The 19,498-nt window shown below is 43.8% G+C and overlaps 1 protein-coding gene across 1 annotated transcript in view; it reads right to left on the bottom strand.

Moving 5' to 3' along the window:
• Positions 1-211: 211 nt before the first annotated feature.
• GABRR2 (gamma-aminobutyric acid type A receptor subunit rho2) overlaps positions 212-19,498 on the bottom strand; it is a 31,886-nt gene continuing 12,599 nt past the window's right edge. Inside the window, exons 4-9 of the mRNA XM_061460300.1 lie at positions 17,699-17,922; positions 14,986-15,068; positions 13,298-13,438; positions 12,904-13,056; positions 11,222-11,418; positions 212-4,912 (exon numbers count right to left, since the gene is read on the bottom strand). Coding sequence (XP_061316284.1) covers positions 4,604-4,912; positions 11,222-11,418; positions 12,904-13,056; positions 13,298-13,438; positions 14,986-15,068; positions 17,699-17,922 — 1,107 coding nt within the window. The 3' untranslated portion in view covers positions 212-4,603. The remainder of the gene's footprint in view (positions 4,913-11,221; positions 11,419-12,903; positions 13,057-13,297; positions 13,439-14,985; positions 15,069-17,698; positions 17,923-19,498) is intronic.

Below are 19,498 nucleotides of genomic sequence, written 5' to 3'. Positions count from 1 at the left end.
CAAGAGCTGGACACTAAGAGCAGCGCAATGCTTATACACAATGTCCCTCTCAACCCTTTGTGCTTCATCTGAAATGGTAATTCCTCTTGACCAGGAAAGTAATGACCCCGATACATTATTTCAAATGTCATTTTTTGCAAAAGAATTAATCAGCTTAGTGTGAGACTGGATTACATTTTAATTTTAATAGTGCTAAAGTCTTTTTCTGTTCTTTAAATTTCAGCAGGGCAGTATCGCACTTAGTTAGACTGTACCTTGCTGTAATCTCTCCGTTGTGGAAATTTGACAGACAATAGCCACTATTCAGTGGTCTGGGTATCAGCCTCACCCATGCACATTTCCTTTAGTCCCATTGTCTGCATTAGGGATAATAGCTGAGATTGGGCAGCCGGCACCTCAGAGCCCTTTTATCTTCCATTGCTACATGTGGAGACAATCTTTTCAAAGGCACAAAGGCGGAATTATATGACAAGTTCTCATTTATAGTCAAATGGAGATTGAAATATATACCTGCCATTTGGGCTCCTGAAAATGTGCCCTTAAATGTAATTACTAACATTTCTTCAGTTGTGGGCTGCAGTTTCCACAAAAGGTTTCTGAAGCTTATAGCTGTTATTAACAGCTCCATTTTCCCAAGGAGCCTTGCATACTTCAAAGTACTTTCATGCTTCCACTACATTTCTTCCACCTTTTGAGATGCTTTTTATTTCAAATCTATTACAAATGAGGTGTTTATTCAAATCATTTATCCCTGGGCATTAGCTCGCAGGTAACAGGTCTCCAAACAGAATTAAAACACCATTTTAGAGTTCACGCCATGAAATGGAGTCTTCTCCACCATTTCCATCTGTTATTTTATTACCAGGTTTGATTACAGCCATCAGCACAGTGGATTGTACCCACTGTACAATAAGTTTAGCATCAGCCTTTCTTGCAAACTTTTCGACACTTCCTTTTCAGAAGGAAAATGTGAGAGAACCCGTAATTTTTGCCAATACCTCCTTTTCTTGGCTTTTGGCTAGTAGTGAGAGCCTTCTTTTTCTTACTTCAATATAGTAAGTGTTCTGGGCACAATAAATAGTAATTCATGTACAATACGTTACAATTTCATATATGTGCAGTATTTAATATAGGTGTATGTCCCAGTGTCTTACTTGGTTATATGCTACCTGCATATATATTATACATGTATGTATATATCTCCATATAGAGTTGCTTTCTTTCAAAGACATGATTTGGTTAGAAACAGAAGTACAATGGAGCCAGATGCAGAATGAGCAGGGCTGACATTTTCTCTCTTTATAATTGAACCAGGTTATTCAGAGAAGGAGTATTCACCAGTGAGATTTACCCAAACCCCTTGTGCACTTCTGAAAATCCTGTCCTTCGGTAGGTTATCTGTCCAGATGCTTCAAGCTTCACAGAATTGGGCTGTATCCATCAAACAGTGCTCGGGGCCTAGCTTCAGGCACCGTTTCTCAAAACATTGGTTGGATCTTGCAACTAGAAGTTAGGCAGTGCTCATGGAGTCTCTTGGAATCCAGGGAAGATGAAAGGTGAAATACATTCTCACCACAATACTTCAAATATTTGTCCTAGTTTCATGTCTAGACACTCTTTTAATAAGCAGAAAACCACAATTCATACGCTGCCTGAAGGAGATGCCTTGGGTTTATTTGAATCTATACATTTAATCTATTGTTTTAATGAATAATAAGCGTAAGTGGTGCCTAAGAGAGAGAATATTCTTTTCTCTTTAATGAAGAAATACCCTCCTTGATGGTTTTATAGGCTGTATTTTTGTGTCTGGAAGACACAGACATCAATCTCTATCAGTCATGCACACGTGCATATAAAGTAGCAGTAAGGTAGCCTCTCCAAAAGATGTTTATTAGGTAGCATTTAAATGACAGGCAGCACTAGCAAAGAGATGATAGGATGTAAAGGACTGTCTTTGTCACCACATAACTTCTAAGGGAACAGGAGATGTAAAAAACAAACTGCAAAGTAAACACTAGGATATCTCTTTTTTGTATGCCAGGATGCATTATTTTTTGACAGTGCTTGCTTATTGGCTGTTGGGCTACATTTATCTCTAGTTTAATTATGATGTGGGGGAGAAACATACTTTCTTCCAGCTGGACTGATTCAGAGGACACATTGAAGAACTCATTGGTAACTACAAGAAAAACCTTTGAATTCCCACTGGGTGTTCTGCTCAGAAATCATGACTGTGCCACACACACACTAGTTAAGCAAACTAAGCCCCTCAGCACCTCATGAGACAGGTAAACATCATTGCTCTCCACCTTCCAGGTGGCGGAGAAGAGGCACTGAGAAGTTAAATGGCACATGCCATGGGTAATGCAGAAACACTGGCAAAACTGGGGGCACAGGAACCCAGTTTCTCATTCCCCACACCAGCGACTTCACGGTGCAGTTCTGCTGCCTTCCCCCAGCAAAGGTCCCTTCCCTGCCCCATCCTGCTGCAGCGTTGCTTCATTTTATACTGCTAATGCTGAAGAACATACACTGGTTATGGTCAGGCTTTAACCTCTCAAAAGGGAAGTGCTCTATTTCTTTAGCATTTTTTTTGTGTCTTTACCATAGTGATCTCCACTTCTTGATGTGAGGTGTATCCAGGTTTCAGGTCGAAGAAGAATGATGTGTGGTAAAGGGACTGACCTTGTTGATGGCTCAAAAGGACAGAAGTGGCAGTCTGGGATACAGGGCAATGCTTCCTTTCAGATGCTGTTCTTCCATGGCTCCTCTTCTTGCCAGCGTATTCAGATCTGCATTTTCTTACTTTTATAACCAGACAGACCTCCATTCATGTCAGCTATTATCATGGCCAGTTAAAGGCAACACAGTTGTTAATTTCAGTTTCTCTCATCAATTTTGTTTCCAGTATATCAGCACAACCACCAGTGTGACTTGGGCAGCAATATTTGAGGCACAAGGGAAAACCTGGTTATTGGTGACAGCCTGGAGCTGACGCCCTCTACCGTCTTCTACATCCATTGAGATACAGGACATAAGAATTACTGCTAGGGTAAGCAGAAAATTCCACATGCTTATAGTCATGGGTTTATTAGTATTTTCATTTGCTTTTCTTTTATTCATGTGATTTATCTGAATCTTCATGGCCCAATCTCAGTCAAATGTACAACTTAATCTTATCATTGAGTCAACTTCTAATCTCAGTCCTGGGTCTTCAGGATCTGCCCACCCTTCTGAGTTTCAGCTTCATAACCAAATATTTTGGTTAACATAATCTCTATCACAGCCAAGATGTCATGGTGTTTTCTAAAACCAGGGAGCACACAGACCTAGACATCCTTGTATGTTGCTATCGTGCTTCTGCATTTGGGTTTTGTGGTCAGTGTCGTCAGCAAAGGAAAGGGAGATACGACAGGATGAAAAACGGAATGCCAACCACAGAAGATTATTACAATGCTCTCCAGCAGCTTCAAAGGACTTACATCGACGTTGGACCGCGCAGTGTTATTCTTGGCCATTTAATCTCTGACATGCCTATGTTCCTCCAGATAGAGGTTCTGGCAGACATCTCTCTGTTTATCCAAAATACCTGAACAGAAGGACAGTGTGTTGACTGGGAGAGGCATATTGGGATATACAGTTTCTTTGTGGGCTGCACTTTCCTCACAAGGATGAGGAAAACTCTTGAAAGCCACCAGTGCTGCCCTCAAAACTGTTTCCAGCTACTGGAAAGAGAAAATCATGGTCCCAGAGATACTGCCCATTCACCTTGTGCTGACTGTACATGCTACACACCAGCTTCCCGTCTCATTTTAGAGGGCAGATGCTACATATCACATGCTGTGCCCAAGTAGTATAGAGAACACCTGCGTAAACCTCCCTGTTTTCATTACCCATGTACCCTAGGAGCTGTCTTCTGTGAGTCTCTAGCCTTCTTTGTTCTGCATCATCATCACTCCTTACTTCTAATCCAGACAAAACATGACCACCAACTCAAACATACCACCTGCACCGTGTAACCGACCCAGCTGATCCTGGCTAGTAGACTGTCTTGATGGTATTGGTTGAGATCCTATCTGGAGAAAGCAGAGTTTGGTCCCTGAAAGGAGGTCTTTTTTAAAAAACGGTGCCAAAGAAAAATAAAAAAGCAGAGATTTGAAAAGGAAAGGCCACATTTAGGTTCCTTATAGGAGATGCACTGTCCAGATCTTCCCTTGCAAGTTGCATTTGTCTAACCTGTGACAGCCCATGTGAACACTGTCTCTGGTTGTCCATTGCACAGCAGGCACCACCAGTGTGGCTGTCCCCAAAAGAACATAGAGCACCTTTGGGGTTAATGGTGAGCACATATTTTCAAGTATGAGAAATTACACTTGTCATAAAGCGAACAGGAGCTGGGGTGTGGGTAAGAAAGCAACCAGCACAACAGGTTCCTCCGCGATGTCTGTGCATGGAGTTGCCTGCTGGAGGATGCATCCTCTCCTTTACTCTCCAAAGAGGCAATAAAATAATCAGTTTTCTGGCTTTTCATCCAGATTAGGCTGAAAAAGAACTGACAAAAGAGAGTTCTGTAAATGCCTTCTGCTTCACTCACTGCACTGACTTAGCTAAAGACAGACCAATATATCAAATTGAAAAATATATAGGTGCCTGGAAATATTAATCTCGAGTATTTATCAATTGCATGAGTGTTCTGGATGATGCGCAAACCCACATGGCCCTTCAGGCCTCTCTTCCTTGATGAATTAGATTCATTGCTCATAGTTAAGTGCACAACCATCTTTTCTTGTTTTTCTTCCTCTGGGACCATCTGGTTTCTTGTATATCCTGCCAGGCTGTTGGCATCAGATTCACTGTAGTTTCCATCCAGCATCATAGTTTTTGTATGAGGTATTCCACATGTACATGGAAACTAGAAACATAAGCAAGAAATATAGTTGAACTTTGAATGGACACTTTAGCAACAGAAATGATGCCTTTTTATTAACAGACAGCTTGTAAACAGTAGAGCTTGACATTTTAGTTGAGGCGCTCGAAGTTTCTCTTTAAGCATAAAAGTCGCTTGGGTTTTTTTGCTTGTGTTCTGAAAGGAAGAGACGTGACTTAGCTGCACTGCTTGGACAAGCGTCTTTGCAACACATTAGAAAATGCTTTTGCAGATATAAAAACCAGCCAGGTTTTTTTAGCTAGCTCTCTTCAGCCTTGCTGGCTTGAGATTCCTTTTTTTGCAGTCTTTGTGTTTATAAGCATTCAAGGACAAAATGCATATTTTATCCATGGAAATGGCTTATCTAGTACATGTTATGGGGGGAAAAGGGCCAAGTTCTAGTTTTGCAGATGTGTGTTTTCTCTGGAAGTCTGATTTTAAACCAAGAAAAGGACCAAATTAAAAGCCTAATGTAAAATCCCAGTCCTGTTGAAGCTAATGTCAAAACTTGCACTGACTTCAGCAGCACCAGCATGCATTCTAGAAATCTAAAAAAACCCAGTGAATACAGATAGAATTTTGAATAGCAAATTCTGTCTTCTACTGATTAAAATCTGCAGGTTTTCCATCCCAGCAATATGGACTAGATATTTGTATTAAATGAACATGAACTCCAAAACCTCCTTCCTGGTAGGAGTTTCTGTCTCTGATCCCCCAGAGACTGCTTTCCTTACCAAAAAAATACTTTGTCCCCAGTTCTCTTCTCCACCAACTTTGGTGTGTGGGTTTCCCAAGGACTTGTTTTGAAGTTCAGCTAAACTAATTAAATATGTATACACAGAAACGTATATATCCTGGATATATAGATACAGATACAGAAAGTATATATGCCTGAATACTTAATATTTGGGATGGCACTGCAAAACTGCGCTCAAGGTTTTTTCTTCAAATTATTTAACCACCAGTAGACATAGTTTACTGAAAACCTGGAAATCAACTTAATAATTGTTTTTTTTTGCGTTCTAGTCATAACAAAATGATATGGTATCAGCAGAAAAAGTTTGCAGCCCATTTGCTCTACTTGTCAGACCCATCACTCCAGGAATTTCTTGGAGCACTCCGTGGGAGCAGCTGAACATCTGTTGGGTTCCAAGATGTATTTTAAAATAAGCAGGTGTACCTCAAATAGTACCAAACCAGAACCACAATAACAACAAAGGGAAGAATTACATCAGGCTCTTTATCATCAAATGATGACAATGATGACAGGTCCAGGAGATGGTAGGTGGGTGGGTGGAAGGGAAAGCTGTTAACAGCAATAACCTCATTGCTGTAGGACCCAACACAGGAAGAAATTCTGCAGATTTCCTCTTAAACCTCAGGTCAAATTATGGTTCCTGTGGCTTCACGTACATGTGGTAACAGTCTCCCTTATGGACAAGGGAGCCTAACATACTGGAAACCCACCTCCACAGAGTCTTAAATCACCCTCATCTGCACATAGGTGCATACTTGTAGAAGTATGCTACATAATTTCACCCTGCAGCAATTTTAGCCTATGTCTACACTAATAAATTAAGCACTGCCAAAGAGCCTCCCTGGGCATGGGAACTCAGCTGACAATCCTATCAGAGTGTCAGAATTGTCTCTGGCCTGAATGTCCAGGAACCAAAATGAACATTATAATAATAATATTACATAATTACATATCAATATAATAATAATATTACATATAATGTAATATGTAATAATATTACATATAATAATAATATTACATAATAATTCCATTATTATGGAATAAGCACAGACCACAGACTATTTGTCACAGACAATTCACAGCAACCTCTCTGATATTAAGGGAAAGAAGAGTTAGTTTTAGATACTAAGGTTTTAGTTTAAATACTCCTTGGTCCCAGGCACATTTTATTTCTTAATGTAAACATACATTTTCTCTCAGCAGCCTAACATTCATATTAAGATTTTTGGGGTCTTTGGTAGGTGAGCAGCATTGCCTGACAAGATCTACGTTTACAGTGAGATACGTCTCTTGTTTCTTCAAGAGCACTCACCTACATTTTGCTTCAGTCCTTTCAAATAATGCTGCTTATTATCTCTGTTCCCACTACCATCACTGAGGATTAATATTGTCACATGCTGAAGACTGGATAGAATACTGCATCTTGTGTAGTAAAAACTCATTTTCTGAATACAGAATTCAGTGCCCAAGACTCAATAAAGGGCAGATTTGTGATAAAAATAACATCACTGGATATGGGAAAACATTCCTGAAAACTCTGCAGAAGAGTAACACACTCTCTCAGTTCATCCATCCAATACCGTTAAAGACGAAGGAGAAGGAGGATGGCCCATAAAAAAAAATACAGGTTTATTCTAGGCAAGTCAAACTTAGAAAGAAAGATTTCTGTTCTTTCCTGTGTACTGTCAAAACACCATCTTCTTTGGACATGGGAAGTCTGAGCAGGGAGAACACTGCTCACGTGCAGCAAGTAAGACACACTTGGCTTCAACTGCTTGCATAGAGCATTTCCATGTTGTGCTGCAGAGAACTGCTGGGCCCTGGATGAGGGCTAGGATGGGGGGAATAGACAATCAAGCTACTCAGGACCTGTTCAAGTAGCTTTCCAGAACCACAGTTATTGAGAAGGCCTTGGAGAGGCCTTAAATGTATTCCAATCGCTTTTTAAAGTTTATCTAACTAAACTTTTGTTGAGATGTCAGCTAGGAAAGGTGCTGGGCTGATAGGTTGTCTATTCTGTACTTCACCAAAGTCATAGGAAGAAGTGCAAGGGGAAGAGGAATTGCAAAGCCAACAGAGTAGTCCAGAGAGGGAAATGTCAAATCATATTAAAGTGGGTGTCTGCACTGGCATTTATGAAAGGCCGATACCAGGAGTCAAAAGCAGTAGGTGACTGTCCTGGGTTCAGCAGTAGCAGTCATGTTTCTCCTCCTTGGTAGCTGGTGCAGTGCAGTGTTTTGACTTTCGGCTCAGGAACAGAGCTGATAGAGATGTTTTGGTTTGGCCAAGGACTTTGTGAGCCTCATGCTCTGCCAGGGAGGAGGGGAAGCCGGGAGGAAGCAGAGACAGGACACCTGACCCAAACTGACCAAAGAGGTATTCCATACCACAGCACATCATGCCCAGGATGTAACTGGGAGTTAGCCGGAAGGGCTGGGAGACTGCAGGGTTGGAGGAGGTATCGGTCGGAGCTTGGTCGGGCTTGGGGGGCGAGTTATCGGTCAGCTGGTGCTGAGGTGTTGTATTCTGTTCCCTTGTTATTTCCTTTATCATTATTATCATTGGTGGTAGCAGCAGTGATCTGTGTTATACCTTAGTTACTAAACTGTTCTTATCTCAACCCGTGGGAGTTGCATTCTTTTGATTCTCCTCTCCGTCCCTCCGAGAGCAGGGGGAAGGCAAGAAAGGGGGGGAAGTGAGAAAGGGGGGGAAGTGAGCGAACGAATTACCTGACTGGGTTTAAACCACGACAGTTCTTTTTGGCGCCCAACGTGGGGCACAAAGGGTTGAGATAACGACAGATCTGACCAGATTAATAGTCACTCATCACAATGACGATTTATTGGCTCTCAGAGTCGTTTCTCTTGATCTCACAGCTTCAGAATGTTGTAACTTACGTAGAGCCGGTATTTGCTGTGTTAGTGTTTATCAAGTGTGGGGCCTGGGCTAAGGTTCTTGTCTCACTGTGCTTTATGGCAATGGCTTGTAATACGGGCGGGCTCCAGCAGCAGGGCAGGACGGACGTGGCCGTGGACTTGTACCTGGCCGTCCGGCTGCTCTTCACCGTCCTGGCCCTCACCCTACTCTTCATCTTCGTGAGGCTGCGGGGAGCCGAGGGGGAGCGGCCCCGGGAGCCGGCGGCAGCCGAACCGGCCCGGGAGAGCGGCCCCGGGGACCGAGCGGCGGCGGGAGCGGGGCCGGAGGCCGCGAGGGGACGGCTGCCGGTGGAGGAGGTCGGGGAGGTCGAGGAGCAGAAGGAAGCGGCTACCGAGCAGCGGGATAAGGCGGCGGAGGAGCCGAGCCCCGCGGCCGAGCCGAGCCCCGCGGGAGAGCCGAGCCCCGCGGAGGAGCCCAGCCCCGCGACGGCCGAGAGCATTTCCCGGCAGCCGCCCGCCGAGCCCCAGGAGGATGCAGGAGACCACGCAGCATTTCCCAGCAAGGCAGAGGAGGAAGAGCTGGACTCAGGAAAAGAGAAGCCGGTGGTGGGAGAGCCGGCAAGCACAGCAGCTACACCAGCCCCAGTGACAAGTACAGCAGCATCGTTTGAGAGTTCTGAAGGCTCTGAATTGCCTTTGGGTATCCTTGGGACCTGCCTGCTGATTGTGATGGGGATCAGCATGTTGGCACACACAGAGACTGTGTTCTACCCACAACCATTTTGTCTGATCTCAAAAGTTAAGCAGAGTCAGGTTTGGGTCTTGTCTGGGGTTAGACAACAATATAGGGGGACCAAGAGATTTTCCCCAAGGCTGGAGAGTCATGAGTGGCAGGGTGTGTGGGACAGTATGGGCAAGTATCTAGTCCACTGGGCCCCTCCAGTGCTTTGGAAGCGTCGGAGATGGAAGGCAGCTGTATGGAATCCCCAGCAACAAGCTGCAGAAACTGCTTAAGGGGACAGTGAATTATTTTAAGCCTGGTGGGCCCATGGCACTTCAGGCCATCAGAGCAGAGATGCAACACAGAGATGGACTCATGATCGAGGGGTGGACTTAACAATGGACACTATTGCCCAGGTTATGCACGAGTGTGAACACTGCACACAGTCTCTCCTGCTCTGGAAGACTGTTACAAGAGATGGAGCCTGACATGGACCAGATGGACGCAGCAGCTTTATAGGGACTGGTCCATGCACTAAGATAAGAGTGCACCGAGATAAGAGTGATGGTATATTGAAAATGTGGGATCTGAGCATGACGTGAATGGTATGGAATAAGGGGTGGATAATGTCCTGGGTTCAGCAGTAGCAGTCATGTTTCTCCTCCTTGGTAGCTGGTGCAGTGCAGTGTTTTGACTTTCGGCTCGGGAACAGAGCTGATAGAGATGTTTTGGTTTGGCCAAGGACTTTGTGAGCCTCATGCTCTGCCAGGGAGGAGGGGAAGCCGGGAGGAAGCAGAGACAGGACACCTGACCCAAACTGACCAAAGAGCTATTCCATACCACAGCTTGTCATGCCCAGGATGTAACTGGGAGTTAGCCGGAAGGGCTGGGAGACTGCAGGGTTGGAGGAGGTATCGGTCGGAGCTTGGTCGGGCTTGGGGGGCGAGTTATCGGTCAGCGGGTGGTGAGGTGTTGTATTCTGTTCCCTTGTTATTTCCTTTATCATTATTATCATTGGTGGTAGCAGTAGTGATTTGTGTTATACCTTAATTACTAAACTGTTCTTATCTCAACCCGTGGGAGTTGCATTCTTTTGATTCTCCTCTCCGTCCCTCCGAGAGCAGGGGGAAGGCAAGAAAGGGGGGGAAGTGAGCGAACGAATTACCTGACTGGGTTTAAACCACGACAGTGACTAATGTTACCTTTGAACTAATGTGGGGTGTTCCTAACTGGAAGAAAGAAGCTGTAAAACATGGTGATGGTCTGGGTCTGTGGGGACATAAGTCCTAATGTTAAGGTTCAGAAAGTGATGGTGCTTAATTACAAGGAAGTGGGGCTCACAGATCTGTAGGATAATTGAGGCTGGAAAGGACCTCAGGAGATCTCTAGTCCTATCTGCTGCTTACAGCAGAGCCAGGCTGCTCAGGGCTGCTTGTCAGGTCTTGGAAAACTCCAAGAATGCAGGATGAGACCGACCGTAGCACATTAAAAAGTACAAGCGTAAACTTGGCTGAGCGTTGTTTGTGTTTGGTAGTGGGGAGCAATTCCACTATTACATCCATTGGATTCAGTTTCCAGACTAGAGCTGAGCGTAGAGGGAGGAAATGAATTTGCTCTAAGTAACAGCTCTAGCTTAAAAATACAGGAATTGTGGCAGCTGCAGTGAAGTATCAGATTTGATACTTTCCTCGATTGTCATCCACACATAGTTCCACACTACAGTCTTCCCAGTTCAGATCACACTCTTCTTTTCTCTGAAGTTTCTATGAAGACCTATGAGACCACCTCTGCTTTTTCTGATGTTAGCAGTTCAGTTTGAGGTGAAGTGGCCTAAGATCCAATTATATCCACACTGATGTCAGTGTTTCCCATTTGTAGATACAAATATAAAGACCAGATCAACTGTAAGAAAAAAAAGTATGAGCAAAAACTCTTCTCACCCTCTCCCGCAGTTTCCTCTCCTTCCGCTCCTGCACCGTAGTCAGGTAATTCACAGCCGCGTATTCCAGCACCGAGAGGAAGACAAACACAAAACTGACCCACAGGTAAATGTCCACTGCTTTGATGTAGGAAACACGAGGCATGGAGGCATTCACCCCAGTGATGATCGTGGACATGGTCAGCACAGTGGTTATCCCTGGAAAGAACAAAGAGAAATTAATATTATGGACTGCTACAGCCCATAGGGCTTTTGTCTCAAGAAAAACATGCTCTAAGAGATGTTAGATATGAAACAGATTTGTTCTGCCAATGTAGAACTGTTTCACTGCTTTCACTTCTGTGTGCAATGATATTGAGTTTAGTTTTGAGGAGCAACAGCGCAGCCATAATTTTGCTAGGAACTACATTTAACTCCCTCCCTAACATCTTGGGTTTTAGCACAGTGCTTAGGGTCAGGTCTGCTAAGACCAGTGGTGAGGACTCCTGTTTGCTATCTGTACCAATCTGTGTTACAGGCAGTGCTAGAAAGCAACCTAGTGTTGTTTTCTGGTCACACCTAAAGAGGATTTGGTCTAAATCACTGATCTTAAAAGGGAAGTGCAATAATGATAACATGTTTTGCATGAAACCATGGAAGAGTAAAGCACTATGTTTTTACCTCTAGGAATATTTGTCTACAGTTCAAGCTGTGGGAATCAAAGTTTTGAACAGCTATGGGATTATGCATCTAGATGAGCCTCGGGTGAGATGGTTTAGTGTGAGGTGTCCCTGCCCATGGCAGGGGGGTTGGAACTAGATGAGTTTAAGGTCCTTTCTAACCCTAACTATTCTGTGATTCTATGTGTCCATGTGTATGTGTTTATTAACATATGTATTTATGCTTATATGCATATATATGTACATGTATTTATGCTTTTATACATATATGTACATGTATTTATGCTTATATAAATATTTATGTGTGTGAAGATGTATATACATACACATGTGTATGTGTATATACATTTAGACAAATAAAGATAAAGTCCTGCAAAATAGTATATACTTTGGATTGCTATGGAGAAAAAAAAAAATTTACAAGTTCCAAAAGACACTTAAATAGAGAAAACAGAACAAAAAGCAACCATAGCTACTTCAGCCACTTCAGAAGTGAGCACTGTAAACACAGCTACTGTTGTTCCCCTTGCATCAGCATCTAAGTTATTTATTTTTAATAATATCCACTGAACACATTTCTCTCAGTGGAGCAGACTCCCGACTGCCTCTTCTCATGCATTTGCTGCAGTGCATAGCTCTCTAAGAGAGCCAAATTTGTGGGCTAAAATACTGTGTTTGCACTTTGAGTATTGGAAGCCTTACATATTAACATTCAGAGATCTATCCTGTTACATTTTTGCCTTTCTCTAACCTATGCATGCAGTGATAAACAAATCAGCTCTTTTATGCTCAGCTGATAGAATTTCCTCCAATCCTGATGTAAGCAAAGCTCCTCCTGATGGGCTTTAGTTGTCCAGATATATCCAGAGAGGCAGATTGGTGTTATATTATATTAACCATCAGATAATGCAAACATATGCTTGCCCAACATCTTTAACCATCAAAATGAGCAGTTTCCTTTCCTGCCAAAGCTGGTACGTTCAAAGACTTTTGCGTAGTCATGTCTTGTTGCAGTTGTTCTCACCCAAAGAGACTCTGGCTGGGACTGCTCGTCGGTCGATCCAGAAGGACACCCAGGACAACATGACCATGAGGGTGGCAGGGAAGTAGGTTTGGAGCAAGAAGAAGAAGATGTGTCGGCGTAAAGTGAAGTTTATATAGAGGCGATTGTACCACCCTTTGAGACAATAGAAAAGCCAGAATCAGTGAGAACAGCCTGGCTGGTAGGCACATGGAGGAAAGATCTTTCTATTGATCTGTTATTTCTAAAGGGTAGTAAAAAGAGAAACTGATCTTTCAAAACACGTACTGTACAGGCCATGAAGACTACATTTCAGTGACATACAATTCCAAGAGCTCTTTAAGAAGTAAATACGGCATTAGGCTTAGCAATAGCATTAAACAGAAAATGCCAATACCTGTGCTACTGTAGAAAGCCAGTCTTGATGTAGTATGGAATTTTTGTATCAAAAACTGAGACAAAGAAATCTTTTCATCAGTTTTCAGAGATTCATTCCCATTTTTCCAATACAGCATCAGATCTTCATCAGTGTAAGCATCTCAGGGAAAGAAGAGACATGATGTGATGTGACTTTAGCTTGGAGGGGGGGAACAAAAGTTACCAGATTCAGTCCAAATTAACAAACACGAACACAGAGAATGGATTCAGAGCAGCCATGAGGAGAAGGCCTTGGATGTGTTGGTTGACAGAAAGCTCAACATGACCAGCAGTGTGCGCTTGCAGCCTAGAAATCCAACCATGTGATGGGCTGCATTTGATTTACTGAGGTAACTCCAGAGAGGATGCCTTCGACGAATGGCAGGGGGGCTGGAACTAGATGATCTTCAGGTCCTTTCCAACCCTAACTATTCTATGAAAAGATGTGTGACCAGAAGGTTAACGGAGGCGATTCTCCCCCTCTGCTCTGCTCTTGTGCTCAGATCTGGGGCCCTCAGAGTAAGAAGGACATGGACCTTTTGGAGTGAGTCTAGAGGAGGGCCATGAAGATGGTCAGAGAGCTGGAGCACCTCTCCTATGGGGACAGGCTGAGAGACTTGGGCTTGTTCAGCCTGGGGAGGAGCAGGCTCCAGGGAGACCTTAGAGCAGCTTCCAGTACCTAAAAGGGCCTACAAGAAAGTTGGAGAAGGACTTTTTACAAGGGCATGTGGTGACAGGACAAGGGAGAATGACTTTAAACTGACAGCAGGTTTAGATTAGATATGAGGAAGAAATTCTTCACTATGAGGGTGGTGAGGCACTGGCACAGGTTGCCCAGAGGAGTTGTGGCTGCCCCATCCCTGGCAGTGTTCAAGGCCAGGTTGGATGGAGCTTTGAGTAACCTGGTCTAGTGTGAGATGTCCCTGCTCATGGCAGGGGGATTGGAGCCAGATGAGCTTTAAGGTCCCTTCCAACCCAAACCATTCTGTGATTCTGTGCAGAACGAAAGGGCAAGAGGGTTGTTTGTAGAGGAAAATTTCAGTGAAATGTCTGGGAGGACCTCAAAACAACCTGATGTTGCCTTGGCACAACCTGGAGAAAGTTTACAGAACAGCCACAAAAATCTCACTGCTCACATCACTTTCTCCACAGAACAATTCCCTGCCAAAGAAGCTGAGTCCAGGTCACAGCATTTGCAGTATCAGAATTTTACCATACATAAAGCACATTGGTGATGAAGTTTAGAGGAAAAGCAATGATCATTACAACCATCTGTGACATTTATGTCACTTTCAAGTGTCATTGTGTTACTTGAAAACACCACCTTCCCAGCAGAAACAACGAACAGAGCAAAACTTCTCCCCCAGATTTCCCATCAGGAAGCTGCTGAGAACCAGTGTATGTTGAACATTTCTGTTGGTGGGTTTTGAGGTTTTCTTTCAAAAGTGCCATCTACTAAAATTAATGAAGGATGATTTCCTTGCAAATTCACCTGCCTTGCAGCATAAGGGCTAGATATACAACACAGTAAGTCAATAGGAAGACTGTTAGTAACCCGGATGAACTACTTTATCAAGCTCTAAAATAGACTGTGTTCTGAAATATGTCATCTGTGTTTGTGAAGCCCCCCATGGAGCACATTTAGCTAGAAACACAGGTACCACGTACAGCTTTCCAGCTCCAGAGAACACGTTTGAGAGTCTAAGGGGAAGCGGCTGAAGTCCATGTTGCACATTGCTGTCACTGTGATCCTAGAAGTTAAGAATGAGAAAAGCTGGTTTCCATGAGGAGCAATAAGGGAGAATGTTATCATAAAAAAAAAAAAATCATTCTGCAGCTCTAAGGCCAGTAATTATGTATAATGTTAGCATAAAACCCCCAGGAAAATGCCCACCAATTCTCCAAGACCAAGCAAGATGTATTATACAAAGAAACTCCAAAGGAAGCTGTAATTTCAATGTCTATCAAGCACTCTCTCAGATGTTAAAGTAATACTAATGTCAGTACAGATTCTTCCATTGTGGTTTATATCCAGCTATTTCCCTACAAGGCAACAACATAAAATAACACCACCATTTACATTCAAAGGTTCTTTTATGACCACTTTGATTAAAGCTTCCTGATTTCCCCCATTGCTCAGTTCCCTCTGTAGTCACCCCAACAATGACACAAGCCTGAGGAAGACGACCATCCTCATTGCAAGCCACAAAATTCCTCCAGTACGTACATTATTAAGGCAAAAGCAGTTTCTTTCAGTCTGTGAGCAAATTCTTCTAACCTGGGGGGTGTATTCCTGGGGCAAGGAGTTAAAATGGGTGCAGGTGCCTTTCAAAAGGTGAGATTATTTTTTGCCTCTGTTAAATTCATGTCTTAGAGCTGCAGCATTATTTGCTCCAGTTTGTAAATCACAACATTACATAAGTTTTCCAGTGGGTCAGTGAACTTGCTCTCGTGGACAGATTTGCAGTGGCGCTCCTGATTTAGTAGAGGCAAATCAGCTCTGAGTCATCATTTCAGAGCCCGACATATGTTGGCTGTGACCATTTTTTTAGATTCACTGCAGACGCTGATAAAGAAGTTTTCTTTTTTGACCCTTTTTCTGTTCCAGAAATTGTGATCCAAACCCTACTCTGACCCTGCACACTCATCTCCCCCCAAAAGCACATGCTGTTCATTTCGACTATAAAACCAGAGCAAAATTTTGCCAGATGATAAATCTTAAAGAAGCTTTTTGGGGATATGCCCCAGAAGGAATTCTGGAGCAATGACCTCTCCCAGTTGTGTAGCATTTCAGCATCGTATAACTCAGCCTCATTACGATGTGCTATTTTCTTTCCTCGGGGTCACCTAAACTGTGGTGTAAGCTGCGGGCATTAACAATTTGTTAGTCAAGGACAGCACAGAAACTCAATTCATCAACAAGATATTCCTCAATTAAAGAAATGATAGGCTGAGAAAGTTGGGGCTGGAGAAGAGAAGGCTGAATGGAGACCTCATAGCAGCCTTTCAGTATCTGAAGGGGGCCCACAGGGATGCTGGAGAGGGACTCTTCATTAGGGACTGTTGTGACAGGACAAGGGGTAACGCGTTAAAACTTAAACAGGGGAAGTTTAGGTTGGATATAAGAAGGAAATTCTTTCCTGTGAGGGTGGTGAAGCACTGGAATGGGTTGCCCAGGGAGGTTGTGAATGCTCCATCCCTGGCAGTGTTCAAGACCAGGTTGGATGAGGCCTTGGGTGGCATAGTTTAGTGTGAGGTGTCCCTGCCCAAGGCAGGGGGGTTGGAACTTGATGATCTTAAGGTCATTTCCAACCCTAACTATTCTGATTCTATGATTCTAAAGTACAGTGTTCAGATAGCCTTGAGCCCAAGGCACAAATGAGGAATGAAAAGTCCCTCAACCCAGTGCCATCCCCATGAAGAGATCTCAAGACACCTGAGGGCATTTTCAGAACCACTGAATACCCATGCGTGGTCAGCTGGATCACACTCTGACTGTCCTAAACACCACCAAGCCCAAATACCATGCAGATTCTCGTGCTCCTTGGATTTTATGTATCAAATTATCCACTTAACTCTTGCTCAGTCAGTTGTGGTTAACTTACATCTTTGAAACTGGAGACTGGCCCACTTCTGGAGTTATATATACACACACACTTTATTAATCACAGGTATATTGCTAGTGGTGATTTTGTGGTAGTTTACTTGATAGTGGTGATTTTTGTGGTATTTTTGGTAATCCGTGATAAGATAGAGAAGTTCAGGGGATTAAGCCTTCATGTCCTTGTGTATTAGAGTCCTGCAAGCCCACAGTCACGATCTGTATACCCCTGCAGGCCAGGTAACCCTTCAGGTCATGACAGATGTGCCTCAGGATTCTTCCAGCACACAGATCTGCTAGAAAACCAGGGAGTGTAGGTGTCTTTAACAGTCATTTCAGTTTCAGTAAATGTAAACCTTTACATCAACATGCAAATGCCAAAAAAAAACGAAAGAAAAAGGAAAAAAAAGTGTTTCTAAACAGGAAGCAAAATAGGATAATTATAGAGGTCACCATCTGGTATATCATCAGCTTCTAGTTTAATCACACACTGACCCCGGGACAAACATTCCTGCTCGACTAAGCTCTCCTCTGACTGCAAACAGCTGGGGGGAATGCTTTCCCTGGGAGGAGATTATCCTGTAACTGCCCACAGCATGGTTTCCCGCAGTTTCCCATGGATCTTTTTGCACTGGACATGCTGGAAAACAGGGCTTTGCATCAGCAGCGGGAATACCAGGGCTGGCAGTAGCAGTCCTGGTGATCACCGAAGCCATGCTGGAGCAGAACTGACAATGAAGCCCCAGGGGATGCTCAGGAGCAGCAGGGCTGCACCATTACCTCATGCTGTAGAGGACATGACCATCAGGGAACACACGCAGCATGATGTTGTCTGTGGTGGTATCGTGAATGAAGGACCTTTTGGAATGCACAAAGAAGACATCAGGGACCCAGATCTTCTTCACCAGCCTGCCATCGAAGGTCATGCTCTTGTTGGTGGTGCTGGGAAATGAGAGACGCTCGTCCTTCCAGTAGTGCCTTAAGTACAAAGTCATAGTGAAATCCTTCACAAGAAAGGAAGAGAACCAAAGGAGGTCTGTCAGTGTTGCTCTTTCCATCTAGGAAACACCAGAAAGAAAACTCACTCCTACCAGGTAGATGAAATCCCTCCCCTCTAAACTTCTGTTTATTTCCTGGTCTTTGTGAACAGATTTTCCTGACAAAATAATTTCAGCTAAAACAAAACATAAACAACCAATGAATGTATTACAGTGCCCAGTCATGTTCAGTCCCAAAAGGAATATAAATAAGCCCCAAGAGAAGCAGTCCCCTGAGGAAACAATTCTTCAGTCCTGGCAAAATTATCTTGAAGGACTATGATATCAATAGCATGTTCAAAATTAGCTTAATTTACCCCCGAAGGAACTAAATTGTTGCAAAAAGCAACTAAATGAGGGAACTGGTTTTCCTATGATACAAATGTATAAATAAATCTCCTTTTTAAGCTCATTGAGGGGGGAGGAGCTCCAGTCACACAAAGGAAAACATCTGTTAGTTGATCCCAACCTGGCAGCTGCTTGCTTTCAGAGCTGAATCTATTCTCTCATGCTGAGAGGTCAAATACACTTGTTTTCTTTATAGTCCCAATTAAGCAAGTGGTTATGGGAGCCACAGCTGCCAAGTCCAGGCAGGCAGCAATCCCACAGGCTGGGATCTCTTCCTAAACACACAACAACTGCTTTCTGAAACCACCACCTGATTTTGTTTAGTCAGTGACAAACCTTTGGCTAAGCTGACTCTCCATTTCAAAGGGCTGCCTGGCAACAGTCTTGTGTTGCCAATAGGTTTTCATGGATTTGTCAAAGAAGTTTATTGTCAGCCCTCAGCTTGCTGCCCTGCAAGGGGCAGAGCAGGCCAGACACCTCCCCCTCTGACCATGGCAGAAATAAAGTAAAATATAATCCTAATAATAAAAGGAAAAAAAAAGAGAGAGGAGAATAAAACCCCAGAAAGATGAATGATGCACAATACAATTGCTCACCAGACACTGACCAGTACCCAGTACCCAGTACCAGTACCAGTACCCAGTACCCAGTACCCAGTACCCAGCCTGACTCAAGCAATGACCAGCCCCTTCTGGTAACTGCCCCCAGTTTCTATACCGGGCATGACGTGCCGTGGTATGGAATACCTCTTTGGCTAGTTTGGGTCAGGTGTCCTGTCTCTGCTTCCTCCTGGCTTCCTGTGCCCCTCCTCACTGGCAGAGCATGAGACTGAAAAGTCCTTGGTCAGAGTAAGCATTACTGAGCAACAACTGAAACACGGGTGTGCTACCAGCATTGTTCTCAGACTAAAGCCAAAACACAGCACTGCATCAGATACTAGGAAGAAAATTAACTCTATCCCAGCTGAAACCAGGCCATCCAGGCAGCTGATATGCCTCTGGGCAGCTCCATCATCAGAGCACAGTGGGACAGGAACCAATGTGGCATCAGTCAGACATCCCTTAGGAAGCAAGCTTTATAACAAACTGAGAGAATGGCAGTACCTGCTGAAGGCACAGCAAATGAGCATACACAGGTGCCCGGGCACTACTTTGCATGCATCCCCCCACATCCTCTCTTTCAGTATCCAGGCAGG

Source organism: Pezoporus flaviventris, unplaced genomic scaffold (assembly GCF_033815535.1).
Source record: "Pezoporus flaviventris isolate CSIRO_AGI_PZ_B2104156 unplaced genomic scaffold, CSIRO_AGI_Pfla_v1 ptg000031l, whole genome shotgun sequence".
Classification (NCBI taxonomy): domain Eukaryota; kingdom Metazoa; phylum Chordata; class Aves; order Psittaciformes; family Psittacidae; genus Pezoporus; species Pezoporus flaviventris.
This window is presented reverse-complemented; position numbering and strand designations above follow the sequence as displayed.